This window comes from Polyodon spathula, chromosome 40, assembly GCF_017654505.1.
Source record: "Polyodon spathula isolate WHYD16114869_AA chromosome 40, ASM1765450v1, whole genome shotgun sequence".
Taxonomy (NCBI): domain Eukaryota; kingdom Metazoa; phylum Chordata; class Actinopteri; order Acipenseriformes; family Polyodontidae; genus Polyodon; species Polyodon spathula.
Window position 1 is genome coordinate 861,861 of NC_054573.1, and position 15,598 is coordinate 877,458.

General features: G+C 40.4%; 1 protein-coding gene and 2 long non-coding RNA genes across 4 annotated transcripts in view; 2 read left to right on the forward strand and 1 right to left on the reverse strand.

Annotated features, from left to right (window-relative positions):
- LOC121304989 (suppressor of cytokine signaling 5-like) overlaps positions 1-3,404 on the forward strand; it is a 34,778-nt gene extending 31,374 nt beyond the window's left edge. For both annotated transcript variants that reach the window (XM_041236455.1, XM_041236454.1), the window contains one exon: positions 1,018-3,404. In XM_041236455.1, the coding sequence (XP_041092389.1) occupies positions 1,132-2,808 (1,677 nt within the window). In that variant the 5' untranslated portion in view covers positions 1,018-1,131 and the 3' untranslated portion in view covers positions 2,809-3,404. The remainder of the gene's footprint in view (positions 1-1,017) is intronic.
- An 877-nt stretch (positions 3,405-4,281) lies between these two features.
- Positions 4,282-12,940, forward strand: LOC121304994. The gene is made up of 2 exons (XR_005948018.1): positions 4,282-10,411; positions 10,998-12,940. It is a non-coding gene; the product is annotated as an uncharacterized LOC121304994 (long non-coding RNA).
- Positions 12,941-13,199: 259 nt separating this feature from the next.
- LOC121304991 lies at positions 13,200-15,527 on the reverse strand. Its single transcript, XR_005948015.1, has 3 exons — positions 15,284-15,527; positions 14,784-14,860; positions 13,200-14,282 (listed from the first exon to the last, which is right to left on the reverse strand). It is a non-coding gene; the product is annotated as an uncharacterized LOC121304991 (long non-coding RNA).
- Between the last annotated feature and the right edge of the window lie 71 nt (positions 15,528-15,598).

Genomic DNA, 15,598 nt, shown 5'->3' on the forward strand with positions numbered 1-15,598 from the left:
TAGACTACAACTAATAATAATAATAATAATAATAATAATAATAATAATAATAATAACGTCCACCAGTTAAGGTAAATCTGAGATACGGGTCCATTCGGTTGAGTTGGTTACCATGGCATTATTTATTTTGTGTGTGTGTGTCATGTGACTTGATTTCCACTTTCCTCCTCAATGAGCCTTTTGCTGAGAAATTCATTATTGCAGGAAAAGACACTTTCAAGCTCGGGCAAAGAACGTACTTATTATACTCCATTTAAACAATGACTCCGAAAAACATGTAGGCACAGACATCGAACAAACAAAGCCTGCTTTTGTGAATAGAAGTCCATATTTAAAGCTTGTGGTTATCGTAAGCTTGTTATGAGGATTACCAACACTGAATTATAAAGCAGGAATGTCTTGTGTAAATTGGCTTGTGTTTCAGTTTAGTGTTCTACTGCTTTAAATGAATTCACAGGTGTTAGCTGCAAATTCTTTGTCTGTCTTTATTAAGTACTAAAAGAGCAGACCCAGTTATGGAGAAATTAATTTAAATACAGTTTCACACAGAATGTTAGATTTACTTTTTCATTGGGCTGTGCTTTTAATTTCACACAGTAAGTAATTGTCATGAATGGTAATTCTCATGCATGGGGATATGCTTTAGATTTTATATGGGCATTTTACAGCACTGGAGAATACCCCTGGCTTGCATTCACCACATATTTTTACAGGGAATGAAATAAGACTCCTGTTTCGTAGCAGTTTCACCCATTCAAGGTTTTATTATGAGCTTGATTAAAGGCCAACAAGCTCGGGTGTGTCTTGCTAAACTCATAGTAAAACCAGGAATGGATCAAACTGCTATGCAATGGAAGTCTTATTTCCATCTATGTTGTTAGGGGGCCTATCCCTGCAGGGTATACTCAAATACTATAATCAAACTGACACCTAAGTGTACTGCAGTTCATTTACAAATAGTATCTTGTGTGGAAGCTAAATTCTGTGAAACAATAATGGTTTATATTCCTTACCTAGGCAAAGCTACCCCCAGAGACATGAAAAGTACCACGATGTGAGCAGAGCATGGACAAGCATTATAGGAGGCTCTGTATGAGAGAGCTTCTTCTGAGATAACTCACTTCAGTCTGTATGAGTTATATAAACTGCGTAGCAGCTACCCTGAACCCCGAACTTGTGGGACCGCAATCTAGAATACAGACAAACGCTACCACCGCTCAAAAACACGAGAAGATGTCACAATCCATGGACAATGAGGACCGAGGAGGCAGGGACAACGACCGCGGTGCCCGTCCCAAAGTGAGACAGAGCCGTTCAGAGGAAAGGAGGGAGAGCGGCAGCCGGAGAAGAGGAAAAAAGAAGTGCCGGCTGCCTCAGGCACCGACAGTGAGCCAAACTTTTGAATATATGGAAGATTTAAACGCAGATTCGCCTGGGACCAAAGGGTCATCCGCTCCGGAGAGGCAAAAAAGGCTCGGGCAGGAAAGCGCCACCACCCTTCAGGAGCTGGAATCGGACAGTTCTGTGGTGGTGGAGGAAGAGGATGGAGGTGGTAGCAAGTTGCCCAGCGGGCGATCCTTGCGGCAGAAGATTCAGGATGCCGTGGGGCAATGCTTTCCCATCAAGAGCCAGAATGCTCAGTCACCCACTTTGCTCACCTCTCGGAGGAAGATCCACCTTAGCGAACTCATGCTTGATGAGTGCCCCTTCCCGGCTGGCTCTGACTTAGCCCAGAAGTGGAACCTCATCAAGGAGCACACAACACCAATTTCTCAGCCTGCTTTACTGGGAACTCTGGGCAGCAGTGGTGGAAATGAAACAGTAGCAGTTAGTGGGGATGACACTAGCTCTGGGAGTGCCAGTGGTTGTTCTTCGGTTATAGTGGAAGACGAGGATGACCGATTGAGGGAGAGGAGGCGAATCAGTATTGAGCAAGGAGTGGATCCGCCACCCAATGCCCAAATCCACACATTTGAGGTGACTGCCCAGATCAACCCCCTTTACAAGCTGGGACCAAAGCTGGCACACGGGATGAACGAGCTGGCAGGAGACGAACGGGCCACTTTACAGCAGCTACGGCTGCAGCAGGAAGAGCAAAATTCCTTGGACACCTTGGAAGAAGTAATGCAGATGGCCTCTTCTAACACTGCTGCTCCTCCTCCTTCTTCATCTTTTTCTACGTTTTCTCCTTCTGCAGTCGTAGTCGCTCCGGCTGCCCTACCAACTTTACCACCAGCTGCCCATCCGCTCTTCAAGTTCCAGGAGAGCTACCGGGTCCACACCCAGATTGATTACATCCATTGTCTGGTTCCAGATCTTCTCCAGATCACCAACCTCCCCTGCTACTGGGGCGTGATGGACCGCTACGAGGCTGAAGCCCTTCTAGAAGGCAAACCAGAAGGTTCCTTCCTGCTCCGTGACTCGGCCCAGGAAGATTACCTTTTCTCGGTCAGCTTCCGTCGTTACGGTCGGTCCCTGCACGCCCGTATCGAGCAGTGGAACCACAATTTCAGCTTTGACGTTCATGACCCCAGCGTTTTCCACGCTACCACTGTCACGGGTCTACTGGAGCACTACAAAGACCCCAATTCTTGCATGTTCTTCGAACCTCTTCTCTCCAACCCAACCCACCGCTCCACTCCTTTCAGTCTTCAGCACATCTGTCGCGCGGTCATTGCCAGCTGTGCCACCTATGATGGCATCGACTTCCTCCCCATCCCTAGCTCGCTCAAGGAGTATCTTAAAGAATACCATTATAAGCAGAAGGTGCGCGTTAGGAGGGTAGATACATGGTGGGAGAGGGTATAATGTTTACTCCTTCTCTTAGTTCTGGCTTACTACAGACTACAGCTCTGGCCAAAAGTTTGTATCACTTAGAATTTTAGGATTGAAACAGTTGGCTTGTAAAGATCACCGAGGCAGCAATATGGATTACTAAATTGCACTGGTCTAATTTGACACATTAGACTTGGGACAATATTGAAAATCTCTGAAATGATTGTGGGATTAAAAAAAAAAAAGAAAGCACGATTTTATACAAATCTAAAATACAGCAGTCCCTCGCTAAACCAAGGACAGCTTACCTGGGATAATAAAGGGTCCGGTTTAAAATAAAAACACATGCACCTTTATACTGCTTATTTTAAATGCATTGCCCTTTTCGTAAAAATACGATGTTGTGTTATTTGTACACATTACATTAAGATTGACTGTACAGTGTACACTATACAAATAGTAAAATCAAATGAATACCCAATGCATTTTTCTTTTTACTGTAGCCCACAGGTAGGGCCCTGCCAAATTCACAGTCTGTTTTTGTAAATTTCACGGTCATAACATTTTTTTAAAATCTTAAATTTCACGGTTTCAGCTGTTGTTTTTAAATCTGAAATAAACACAGAGACGTAACAAAGTGTGAACATGTAGTTTAAAAAAAAAACCAAAAAAAACACAGCAAAATATAAACATTTAAAGCCCTGAAGTTGACTAAAGCAGGTGTCTAGCAAAGTAGAAACGCGAAAAGAAAATGAAACTGACGTTCGTTCATTTTCAAAACGTTATCAAAGATGTTATATGTAACACTGTGTTAAAGTTGAAAAAATATCCCAGAAGTAAGAAAGGCATTACTTTACCCTTATGAATTAACTACAAACCAAATAAAGCCATGCCATAGTTGGCCTACATCTTGTGTGTATTTCAAGTATAAACAAAATAGACCACTCAGAGATGCGTTTTCATCCAGTAATAACATTCGTTTTTAACTTGAGTAAACTCTTCAAATGAAATAAACTTGTAAAAGGGGGCGTTGATTGATGATGAAAAAAAACAATATCTACTTCTCTTTTTTTTTGCATTCCATTTAACAAGAACTAGGATTGCGTCATGAAAGAAAATTAAAACGTTGATTAATGTACGAGTCATTTCTTTTTGCAAGTAAGTCCTGTATCGTATTGCAGACAGAAATGGACCCTGGTTGAATCGCAATATACAGAAAATCTCACGCAGAAAAAATAATTTCTGCCAGACACAGAATTTTTTTTTTTTTGCCTTTGAATACAAAAAAAAACAGGTTTGTTTTGATATTTGTCCCAGCACTACTTAATAGTACACAAAACAACAAATAAACTTTATATAGCACCTTTCATAGTGGAGCACCATCACAAAGCGCTTTATAAGAGAAGAGGCTAGGGTGAGTGAGCTATGCATCAGCTGCAGAGTCACTTCCAGTAACGTCTCACCCCAAAGACGCAGCACAAGGAGGTGAAGTGACTTGCTCAGTGGCTGAGCTGGGATTTTAACCGGGGACCACCTGGTTACAAGCCTGTTTCTTTAACCACTTGACCACACAGCCTCCTTTTAAAATAGTTAATGTTGCCGCATTTACAAGCTATGATACCATACAGTACCTTCCATATACTGCGCACAATAAAGAAATAATACATTCATTTTAAATTGACACAGAATAACAGTGTATGTGTGCCTGCAAGAAAAACGCACAGCCTGCGTGTTATATTCTAAAATAGTGAACGGTTGTTTTCTGTTCGTATAACCTTAGTGTAGTGTATTGTGCACTTTGGGTACCACAATATTCTCCAAGAGTACCGGAATATAACTTTTTTTAGCGTTTTCTTTCTTGTTAAACTGCTTTCACTCGCCGCCTTTTCTCAATGAACTCTCGCAAAAGCCTCACGACCAAATCGTGAACAGATGGAATACTCAGAATTAATTGTGGACCAAAAATAGCATTAAAAAAATCAGCTGAATCATTTCGATAACGGCGTAATTATTTTTATAATACAATTTTGTTTTTTGTTGGGACTTCGATACAGTATTATTGAAAAAAAAAAATAATAAATTACCCACAAAACAAAAATACAAAAATGACATCATAACGATTTAGAATTAGACAATGGAAACACACACTTGTACTTAGCGATTATATAGGGATAGTTGGCCTCAGCTTGCTATGCAATGGTGATTTTTAGTTATTTCCATGCTTGCACATTTTTCCATTGCACTCACAATTGCACTGAACTACTGAGCTGAGAAGACAAAGCTTCTCAAAGCTAAATAAACACTGATGATGGCATTATTCACCGCAAAACGCCTGCTATCTTGTAGGACGTGAAGTTGAACCAGGCTGGGTGGAGCTACTGTTGCACAAATTGGGCCAGTGTGGAGCCTGGTAGCCAACAATATGCCTGCCTCTTAAACACAGCATCATTCCCCACTGATGTTGAAGTACTATTGTTTTGCTCTTGCCCTCAATTCTCTGCATTCCTGCAGAATTCACACACTGACAAACTTAATAGGTTTTTTGGGTTTTTTTTTTTTTTTTTGAGGTCTGCTAGTTCAACAGCCCACAACATGCAAACAGGTGCCACGTGGGGTTTTGCTAGCAACTTATGTAACTAGTACTTGTCACAGTTTGAAACAAAGTGTGTTTAACATTACTGATGAAGGAAATCCATTGTGAAGATGTTCTGTGGATTGAGAAACTACAGCTGACGACATTCAGTGGTCATTTCTTTTAGCGGTTAAAGAGATCATTAATGGGCTACATTTTGAGAAGATTCTTCAAACAGAGATACTGTTTAAAGGTTGGGATTCCATATGGTCATGCAGCCCATTTGACTTTAAATACCTCATAAGCCTGTAAACCTATGCCTTTTTACTTTACCCACGGTCTGTGTTTAAACGTGTTTAATTCAAGCCCCAAGCCCTGTTGAACCAGGGGAGTTGATGTCAGGTAACCTAATAATAAGAGACCACCTCTGAAGAAAAGGGCTTAAGTTGTAAATTAAGCATTTTAAACTCTCCCTTTCTCTGTCAGGATATCTGGAATTGGATCATGCTTGAGACTTGCACGGTTAGCGACCGTTGCTATAAAAGGGCTTTCCGTACAGTGCATTGCAAAGATAAAGCAGCGACTGTGCAGTTCAGGCTTCTCGGCTGTCCCTGTGAAATTCTGCGAGCGTTTGTGAGGGCCCTCTCTGTTAAGAACAAAAAAGCACACGATGGTGCCAGGTTTGCTCAGCATTTCCACCATCTGATTTTCACCTGGATAATTTCAAGAAGCCATCCCGATATCCTTATACATTTAGTAACTACGGTTATTAAATCAAATCTCCTGTCCCTTGATTTGCTCAGCTTAGCCTAAACTTTAGGATTACTCTGTGAATTGAATTTCTCATGCACATGTCGGTCCTTGCCAGTTGCAGTCCCCCTGCTTTTTCTGATAACATGCTGTGACATCCGGGTTCAATATGTCCTTTAACAGGGGCACCGTCCTGTGTGAATAGCATAAATAGCTGTGGACCAAAGGATAAGGAAACTTAAGAGAAAAGCGGGTTGAAGTGAAACCCTATACAGAAGCTAAGGAGGATGGGTATGGCTTTATAACCTTTGTTACAATTGATTGCAACTAAGAAATTAGGTTGTTATAAATTTATCAAATGTGCAGTTTTTAGATAAGCACACTTGTATTATAAAACATCAGGTACTACATTAAGTTCATGAAATCTCTGTTTACAGGCCATGCCAGTGTTGTACTTCCTTGGTCATTTCACTTGGCGGGTCCCTTCAGTGGCTTCTTTCCTGTCATTTACCAGCCAGCTGCTTCCCTTATTGACTGACACACTTTCAGTAACTTTGGCTCACAAGATTTCCTGAGAGAAAACGGGAAACTTTCTTTCACCTAGTGGCACCATAGGTTCTAAAATGAAAATACGCGCTTGCTATGTGTTTCTTTCAGAACTGCACATTTCAGACCTGTGTGTAGCTAGTGGAAGCCAGAGGTTGGGGTTATGGAATCGCTGCTGTTGGTTACACCCGCTTTAGGGGGTGTGAGACGTGTGCTTTGTTTTGTTTGTGGGGTACGGCACAAGCAGTTAGAAGCAAATCAAGCAGTGTGGACTGTCGGGGTGGTGGGGGTGGGGGTGTGGGGTGTAGGGTTGTCCTGGCGCTAATCCAATTCACTAAGCCTGCAGGAATGGTGCCAGCACTGGAGGAGTGGTGTAAATATTTATATAGAAATGATTCAGACTCTTACCTTAGGTTTGAATATCTGAATTGTATATTGTAATAGTAATTCATAAATACATTTTTAAAAAAAAGCACATTCAATCAATATAGTCATGTACAATATCGGATCTATTTTTTGATACATGCACCTTCTCGAACTCCATAGAGTTCACACAAACTTTTAAAATTTATACAAAATAAAAAAAAAAAGTGACTGAAGGGGATATCATTAAATCGAATTTATGCAGGGTTAATGAGTTGATTTGAGTAGCCTATACCCTGCTAAGCCACAACTGGATTATATTAGAGCATTTTACAGCACTGGGAAGTCATCCATCAACCACAGCAGTTGAACCATGATATAAAACTGTGGATTTAGAAAGTGGGTTAACTGAATACGTTTTGGGGCAACTGTAAATTTAGCATTTCTGGCTTGTTGAAAGAAGGGCTTTGTCGCTTTCCTAGCACAAACAAAGCTAATTTGAAATATATGTGTATAGATTATGTATATATAAACGCAGGGTTGTCATTATTGTTATTAGCAAACGGGTGAGCACTTTGATGACTCAGGGTTTAGCTGCCCTGAAGTTTTTGCACATAATTGACAAAACCGTTTGTAGAAGAAACAAGCTACTCCACATTCGTTAACTTGAGTACTTTTTTAAAACGGTAAACGCTCGAAGCGTAGTCAACTGAGCAGTTCGCTTTGGCCGCTGACTAATTTAAAAGACATTGTGTAACCCATCAGCAGCTTTAATGTTACATGCTATTTGCACTGAAGGAAAAACAGTCCGACTGTATTTATGGTAATAGAGTACAGCACAATGCTCCAAAACAAAAAGGTTTCTTTAACTGAGTTTTCCTAGACTGGCTTATCTCATTCTAATGCCATGTTTCCACATGCCAGGCTGTAAAACTCAAACTGCCTTTCACCAGTTTCATCTGCAATCTACAGCTGTGGACAAAGGTTTTGCATCACCCGACAGAATGAACTAATTTTGCTTCATAAAGTTGAATGAAACAAACAGGCCAGATTTCAACTATGTCTCAGCTGGAAACGTGGTGTTAGTTCACAATCACAATTACTGGGCATCAGAATAACAGATTTTCAGATTTATATGGATGTTACTGTTTTATTTTGATTTACTATGGGGACACTTAACTAAAAAGGGGAATTAATATTAAAGGGTACTGTTTCACTGCTCCCCTTATCATTATGCAGTTAAACGTTTACACTTCATGCACTTAAGCCTTCTCTTCTGCAGTATGCTGGGCCTGACTTCCTGCCACCCTCATGCTCATTTATTAGGACAGTAATTCCCTTTTTTGTTGGAATTCCTGTTAACACGAGCTATGCTACAAAGGAAATTTTGAGAAAATAATAATACAGAATACATTTTTTTTAGCAGAAGGAGAATTGGGGGTTTTAGTAGCTGGTGGAGGGGGGTGGCTGTTTCTAGTGACGTCGCTTCTTTCTGCACAGTATTTGTAAAGTGAAGGAACACGTACTGCACAGTGATACAGGAGGGTAGTGTAAATCTGTTTAAAAACCTGACTGACTATACATCTGAAAAGTGATTCAAGTCACAGCAGCTTTGAACATTAAAATTAAGATTATATTATAGACGAATCTGACTGTTAATCTTGCACAAATAACACTGCTGTTTTGTTAATGTTAATTTTAATGTTTGTATTGTAATGACTGGTAAATTGATTAAATATGAAGTTAGAAAAATTGTTGTCTTTCCTTTGTTTATTTTAGCTGTTGTTCCACACACTCGGTTCATGGTTACTGTGTGTTTTAAAATGAATTACACCAGTGTTAATGGTAGCAATGAACCAGCCAAAGTCAACAGAACACAATATTTCACTTGACATCAGCATATTGAAATATGTGTAACCCCTATGTAGCACGTGTTAAACAAAAGTATGTGCTACATACTGAGTGTGTTCAAACCTTATATGTCCTTTAAAATGTTACAGAGTGAAATCCTTGTTCATTGAGGGGGGGGCTAATTGTGAAGCACAGGACAGAGTGAAAACTACATTTGATTATCTCCGATGCCTTCTGATTAAAACAAAATAAAACAAAAGCATTTTTCTTTGCAAAATAATTAAATGAATAAATATAGAACATCCTACAAATTAGCACAACATGTGGCAGTCTTTTAATTGTAGCAACCTGGATCCATCTTGCTGTAGACGTCTATTCAAAGCTGTTCTATTTTAAACCAGCTTTTAAACACTGATTGCATTTGTGAGGCTTGATGCAACGCCCACACACACACTCTGCCAGAAGCTGTGCTTGGCTGAACTGGATAAATCCAGAGCCGCTAGCAGGGACTGCCCAAGTCTTGCTGCATTCATCAGAGCAAATCGCACCGGGTGCTCCTTCTGCACTCGCCAACATCAAAGACTGCAGTGTCTCCAAATCATGGACAACCTAAAGATGATTCTGTGCTATGCAATGTTCTCCCATTGTTCAGCCTTCTATGCACTCTGCTTCATCACAAAGCTGACCTTGTGGGCTGTTTGGTTTGTTAATCCACTCGAAGGTTGCTTTATCTGTAAGGACACAAGCTACCCTCTTCATTCAGACCACTCCCTCCTCTCCTCCTTCACCTCGGCCAATTACTCTTACTATCAATCATCCTGTCCTCCATTAACAACCTTGGCTGACTTCTTTCCTACTTTTCCTCCCTCCTGAACCCCCCGCCTCCTCCCCAATCCTCTGTTACACCTGATGACTTTGCACCTTCTGTTCCAGAGGACATCCGGAAGCTATTCTCCGGACCATCCTCTACCACCTTCTCCTGTTTATTTTCAACTTTCATACTATCTGACTCAGAACTTTGCTCCTTACTCCTTGTGCCCTAGATCCCTGTAACACCTGTAAGTCACCTTGGATAAAGGAGTCTGGGAGGTAGAGTTATATAATATATATATATATATATATAGTGTTACTTCTGAATGAATTGTGGGAATATTGGGAATAAAGGTGGAATATTTCATGAACAGAAGGCCTGTTCTCTTTATTGGCGGTTCCCCAAAAATGTGGAAATAGGTCACTTCTTCTTCTCCACCAGAGGGCGCTGACCCTGCTGGCCGTCCCCCTCCAGGTGTAGTCGTGACTCAGGCCCCGCCCCTCAGGTGTAGTCCTGACTCAGGCCCCGCCCCCTCACCTGAATCGCAGGTGCTGAGGACAAGATGGCGGGGAGGTGAGTTTGTGCTGTTGCAAAATGTATTATTTTTATTTATTTATTTATTTTTAAATTATTTTCCCCCCTGCGGGAATAATTCATAGCGTTTGTTTTCCAAATTCAATTGCGGTACTTCTAAATGGCTATTTCTCTGTTTTGGAGGAAAATGGGAATCCAGCGTTTTAAAGGTGAGATATTGTTTTGCATTTCACATAATGCTAACTCTTTCTTTTAATATGTTTAATGTGTTGCCGGTACTAATAATAACTCTACCTCCCGGGCGTTGTAATTATTTAAAATGTAAATACCGGTGCATTTAGCGAAAGTTCTGTGTAAGTCACATATGATGTGGCGTGGACTGAAGCAGACTTTGTTGTACTATATTTTTGTAAATACATTTTTTTTCCCCGGGTTTTTCTTCCTTTAAATGAACACAATAAAGGTCAAGGATGAGAAATGTGGAAGAATATTATATTTGAGTTTGAGTTGTGTAAAGTTATTTTGCACTCTCTAGCGCCTTCTAGTGGCTACTACACCCGACGCTCCCCGCCCTGAACTGAAAAGCAATAAGCAGTAAAGTTTGCGTAAATGCATTTAAAATTTCTGCATCTCCCTCAATGTATTGTGCTTAAAATGACCTATTAAAGCCTAACGATTAAAATTTTCTATTTGTGAGTATTTGAGGGGGGGGGGGGGGGGGGGTTGATTATAAAATAGGAAAACTAAGATAGAAAAGCTATGTTGTAAAAATAAGTTTTCAATGTTGATTTAAAGGCAGTGAGAGTTCCAGCTTCCCTGACAGAAGGCAGAGCCGCCCACAGTGGATTAAGATATAGGGTAACATTTTCAACTCCCCCTGATGCACTTAAGTATATACGTTTTTAAATCGTGTTTTGTTTGTTTATTTTGTTGACCTGAGGATAATGTATTTTGAACCTTGTATTAGACCTTGTTTGTTACAATTAAAATTGAAAATAGAAAACCATCGAATAAGACTATTTAAGAAAGTAATTAGCTGTCATTGAAATAATGTTCTTGGTGATGTGTATTTGTATGTAAAATATGATTATGATGTTTTATTAACTGCTTGTTGTTTATTAATCTTCTTTGGATGAGTCTCTGAACATTACTTGATGATCCTGAAGTGTGGTCTGTGAGTAACTGCGCTTCAAGGTGATGTACGATCATCACACTACTGTAATCTTATAACTAACAACACAGTACTGCAGGATAGCCAGGCTGTCACGTTTTCATTCACAGAATCGATGACCACAATGGTGCAACAACCCGACAGTGTGTTCTGTATATCAGAATTCACTTTGAAAATAATATACATTTATACTAGAGTTGTATTTTCGGGAAATCCGGCGATCGTTGAAATGTTTTGAGCTGTCGTCTCGTGTTTAAACGCATTGTCTTTTGTTAATATTAGCTGGTAAAATTGATGTGATTCGCTTACTTGCAAACTTTAACAAGGGCACCGTATGAAGCGTTAGATCGTAGATGAATCAAGTCGGTGCTACACTGTTGCTTTTATAAGCTAATTCTCCCCTGTGTGCAAGTGATGTAACACAGCATTGTTTAATAAACGGGTTTTTGTATCAGTCTGATATTATAACCCGTGCAGTTTAACACATCAGGAGCGTGTTACAGTGAGAATGACGTTCTAACTAAAGAGATTCCTGTGCGTTAATCTGTTTCATTAGAACATTCTCTTGTAGTCTTTAGGTTCTAGAATCATTTGAAGGGTAAAAACAATGTAAATGATATTCCATAATTCAATGTTATGAACTCGTTATGTAGGTCTTGACTGTTATGAAGGAAGATCCAATCTTGTGTTTGTTTGATATCTTGTTTATATACTGTTTGCTCACGTTATCACTTGTATTGCAGAATGAGATGCATCTCGATGTTGCCAACTCTGGTCTAGCGTTTGCTTATTTATACCTGCCGGGGTTTTCTGACTTCAAGTTTAAATGGTAAGCCACCTGCTGCGCACACAGACAGCATTTTTCATTTGTTTTGTATGTTTCCTTTCAACCGTCACAATTGCAATACCTCTCAGCATTTCTATTCATGTGAGATCGATCACTGAATATAGATGCGCAAATTATCCGAGCTGGCTACAGAAAACATGTGATTTTAAGTGCATTGTAAAAAAAAAAAAAACTACAGCAACATTTGACTGTGCAAAATACAGAACGACTTGAAGAATGTCAGTTGCATTCAGACACACGTTGTAAAACACGGTTTGTTTATTTGCTTTGGAGCTCAAGACAGCACGAACGGTGCAGCTGTGCAGCAATGATAGAACGCATGTAAACACAGAGCCTAACACGGTTTGGGTGATGCACTGTTGTGTATCTATTTCGAGTTAATCACTGTGTGTGTCTTCTTGTTTATTTCTGGGGAACGACGATGCTGGGGTCTGCTCACCCTGATGTTCCTGCTCTTCGTGACGGTATCCGTTGCCATGACGAGGAGGAGTAATGTAATGTCTTGTTGATTTTAACAGTATTTGTGTATATTGTTTTAATTACTGTTACTTTATTATTATTATAGTAAGTATAACCTAATTGCTACAGCAATATTTGTGCAATTGTAATAACACGCTGCTGTTGCTAACGTTTGGAAATGTTACATTTACAGAATGCCTCAATTGATTCAATAAATGTATCTTTTTTATTGTAGTAATAAATGTATCTTTTTTTATTGTAGTATTCCTTGTTTCTTGACGGGTTACGGATGATGATGTTTGGTGACGTTTTTGGCTAGCAGAAGAAAATCTTCCCGGTGCATTTGCTTCCAGTACCCAACAAACCACGCAATGCAGTTTCTCTTTGAATCGCGCTCTTCGCGACAAGGGGGAAACTCTATTGCACGGTTTGCGGGATACTGTAGATGCTACCCTTGGTTGCGCTGGTGAAAATTTTCCCGCCAAAAAACTTAGTATATAGGTGATTGAGAGCACAGGAGTGGAGGTACTTGGAGCACTCCAAACAAGGCAATAGCCAGCCCACCTCTCCACCCCATTGGGAGAGGAGGTGGGCTGGTTACTGCCTTATTTGGAGTGCTCCAGCTGTGCTCTTGATACCCTATATACCTGTATGCATATATGGTGCTAATATCTCTGTATTGTAAATTTGAACACTCCAAATAAAACGCTAGCCAGCCTATCTCCCATTGAAGGAGGGAGCTGAGCTGGCTGCAGTCTGGTGTGCTCAAAGTAACAATGCCGTGATATTACTACCATATAAGTGTATGCACAGGTACACTGCCCTCCTCCGGATATTGGGTCAACCGTGAACATCCCAATATCTGATAGAGGGCAGTGTAAATATGCATACACACACAGTCAAGAGCGTAGCCAGCCCACCTCCCTTCCCCACTGGGGAAGGGAGGTGGTCTGGCTACATCCTGGCTACATTTGATTGACATGTGAAAGGACAACCCCCTCGGGTACCCTATATACTAAGTTTTTTGGCGGGAAAATTTGCACCGGCACAAAAAAGGGGTGGCTTCCGCAGTATCCAACAAAAAATGAAACGGAGCTCCCCCTCGCCAATTGTGCAAGTTGGGGGGGGAATCTCCCTTGCATCGTTTGTTAGGTACTGTATTCACCACTGATCTCAGCAAGGTTTCCGCACCAAACAACTTACCCAAAGCCAGACAACATGGATCTAGTAGAAAACGATGGACACAGAAATAAACAATACAGCTTTATTACACAGTGAATCCATGACGTAATCAAGCAGGTAAACAGCGACCACAATTCAACACATCAAATACACAAAGTGCATGGAAATAAGTGACTTCACATCACTGGGCTAACAGAGAAACGTAACATCACTGTAAATAAAAAAAAAAAAAAAATGGGCAAAAATGCAGTATTACATCAAAATGCAAAACATGTGCAAGTATCAATTGGTGAAAAACTACAACTTGCCAACAAAGTCACGGACTCCATCTCCTTGCTTCAGCCTCCCAGGAATTCGAGAAAGAGGACCAGCAAAGACACAGAGGGGAAAAAAAAAGTGCATCAGGAGTGGGACTGCTTCCCTGAAACAAATAACAACAATTAACAAACAAACAAGCAGAATAAAGAACGACACCAACATACACTACAGTGACACTGCTCTCTGAAAGATGTGAATGAGGGTATTTGGCTGCAAAGTCTCGAACAGAATTAACTGTATAAGAAGTCAGAATGGACCAAACCTGCACGAGCAATCATGACTGCAATCTTCCGTGCATTAAGAACAGCCGGATAAGCCGCATACATGCAAGTCTGTACTGCTACGGTTTTAACAACATGTTAAAACATCATTAGATATCTTTAACATGTAATGTACCTGGTCTAAATTACATGTAACGTTAAAATACATTGCATGGCCACACCAAACTAACTGTTCCGAAATGATCATGTTTGCGTTAATAAAGCATACAGTATCAAAGTTACTTTTTATTCACCAAAAACAAAACGAAACGCAAGTATTTAGGCGGTAATGCAATCTAATAATGCGCAGTAATCTGCAGACAAGGTAAAAACTCTCCACTTACCAGGAAAAGCGCGTGAAGGAGTCACTGATTTCACACCCTCCCATAACAGACAGACAGAGCCCTGCGTTCAGATCCACCTGTTTGTGCAAAAAATATATTTAAAACTGCGAGGAAACAGAATAATCATACCGTGTACAGATCCCAAAGTAACGCGTGGGATGGTTACATTTGTATTGTATTAGAATAGTTTTGACGGGTTATTATAAGTAGGATTTTTACCGGCTGTTGATTTTCCTTGCATTACTTCTATAACTACCCATTCACTTTCAATAAACAGCATTATCTAACGAAGAGCCCCATCTTTGTCTTGTTGTTAAACTAGTGGCAGCTGCGTTTTGGGAGATTCTGGCACAGAATATTCAACTGTCTCAAGTCACTCGATATTTATTCCTATCTCTTGTTCAGTGGCATTTAAACATCCAAACAATTATTTACAATATTAATTGATTATATTACTGCACGCCATATACGCCCCAACACAAAACACATCAAACACTTACCTTAATTAGGATGAAATGCTTTTTTGCTCAAAAAGCAGCGCAGCATCGTACATTAAGCAATTATTGTATTGTATTCCTCTAGAACTATCCACAGGGATACAAAATCATTAAAAACAATACAAAAAATAAATTAAATACAGCTAGACCAGCAGCACAAACTCGCCATGCCGCCATCTTTCCCTCTGCACCTGCGAGTCAGGTGAGGGGGGCGGGACCCGAGTCAGGACTACACCTGGGGGGCGTGGTTAGAGAGGACTACACCTGAAGATCAGATTCCTCAGCTCCCCCAGGTTGAGAATATCAGCCTCTCATCAT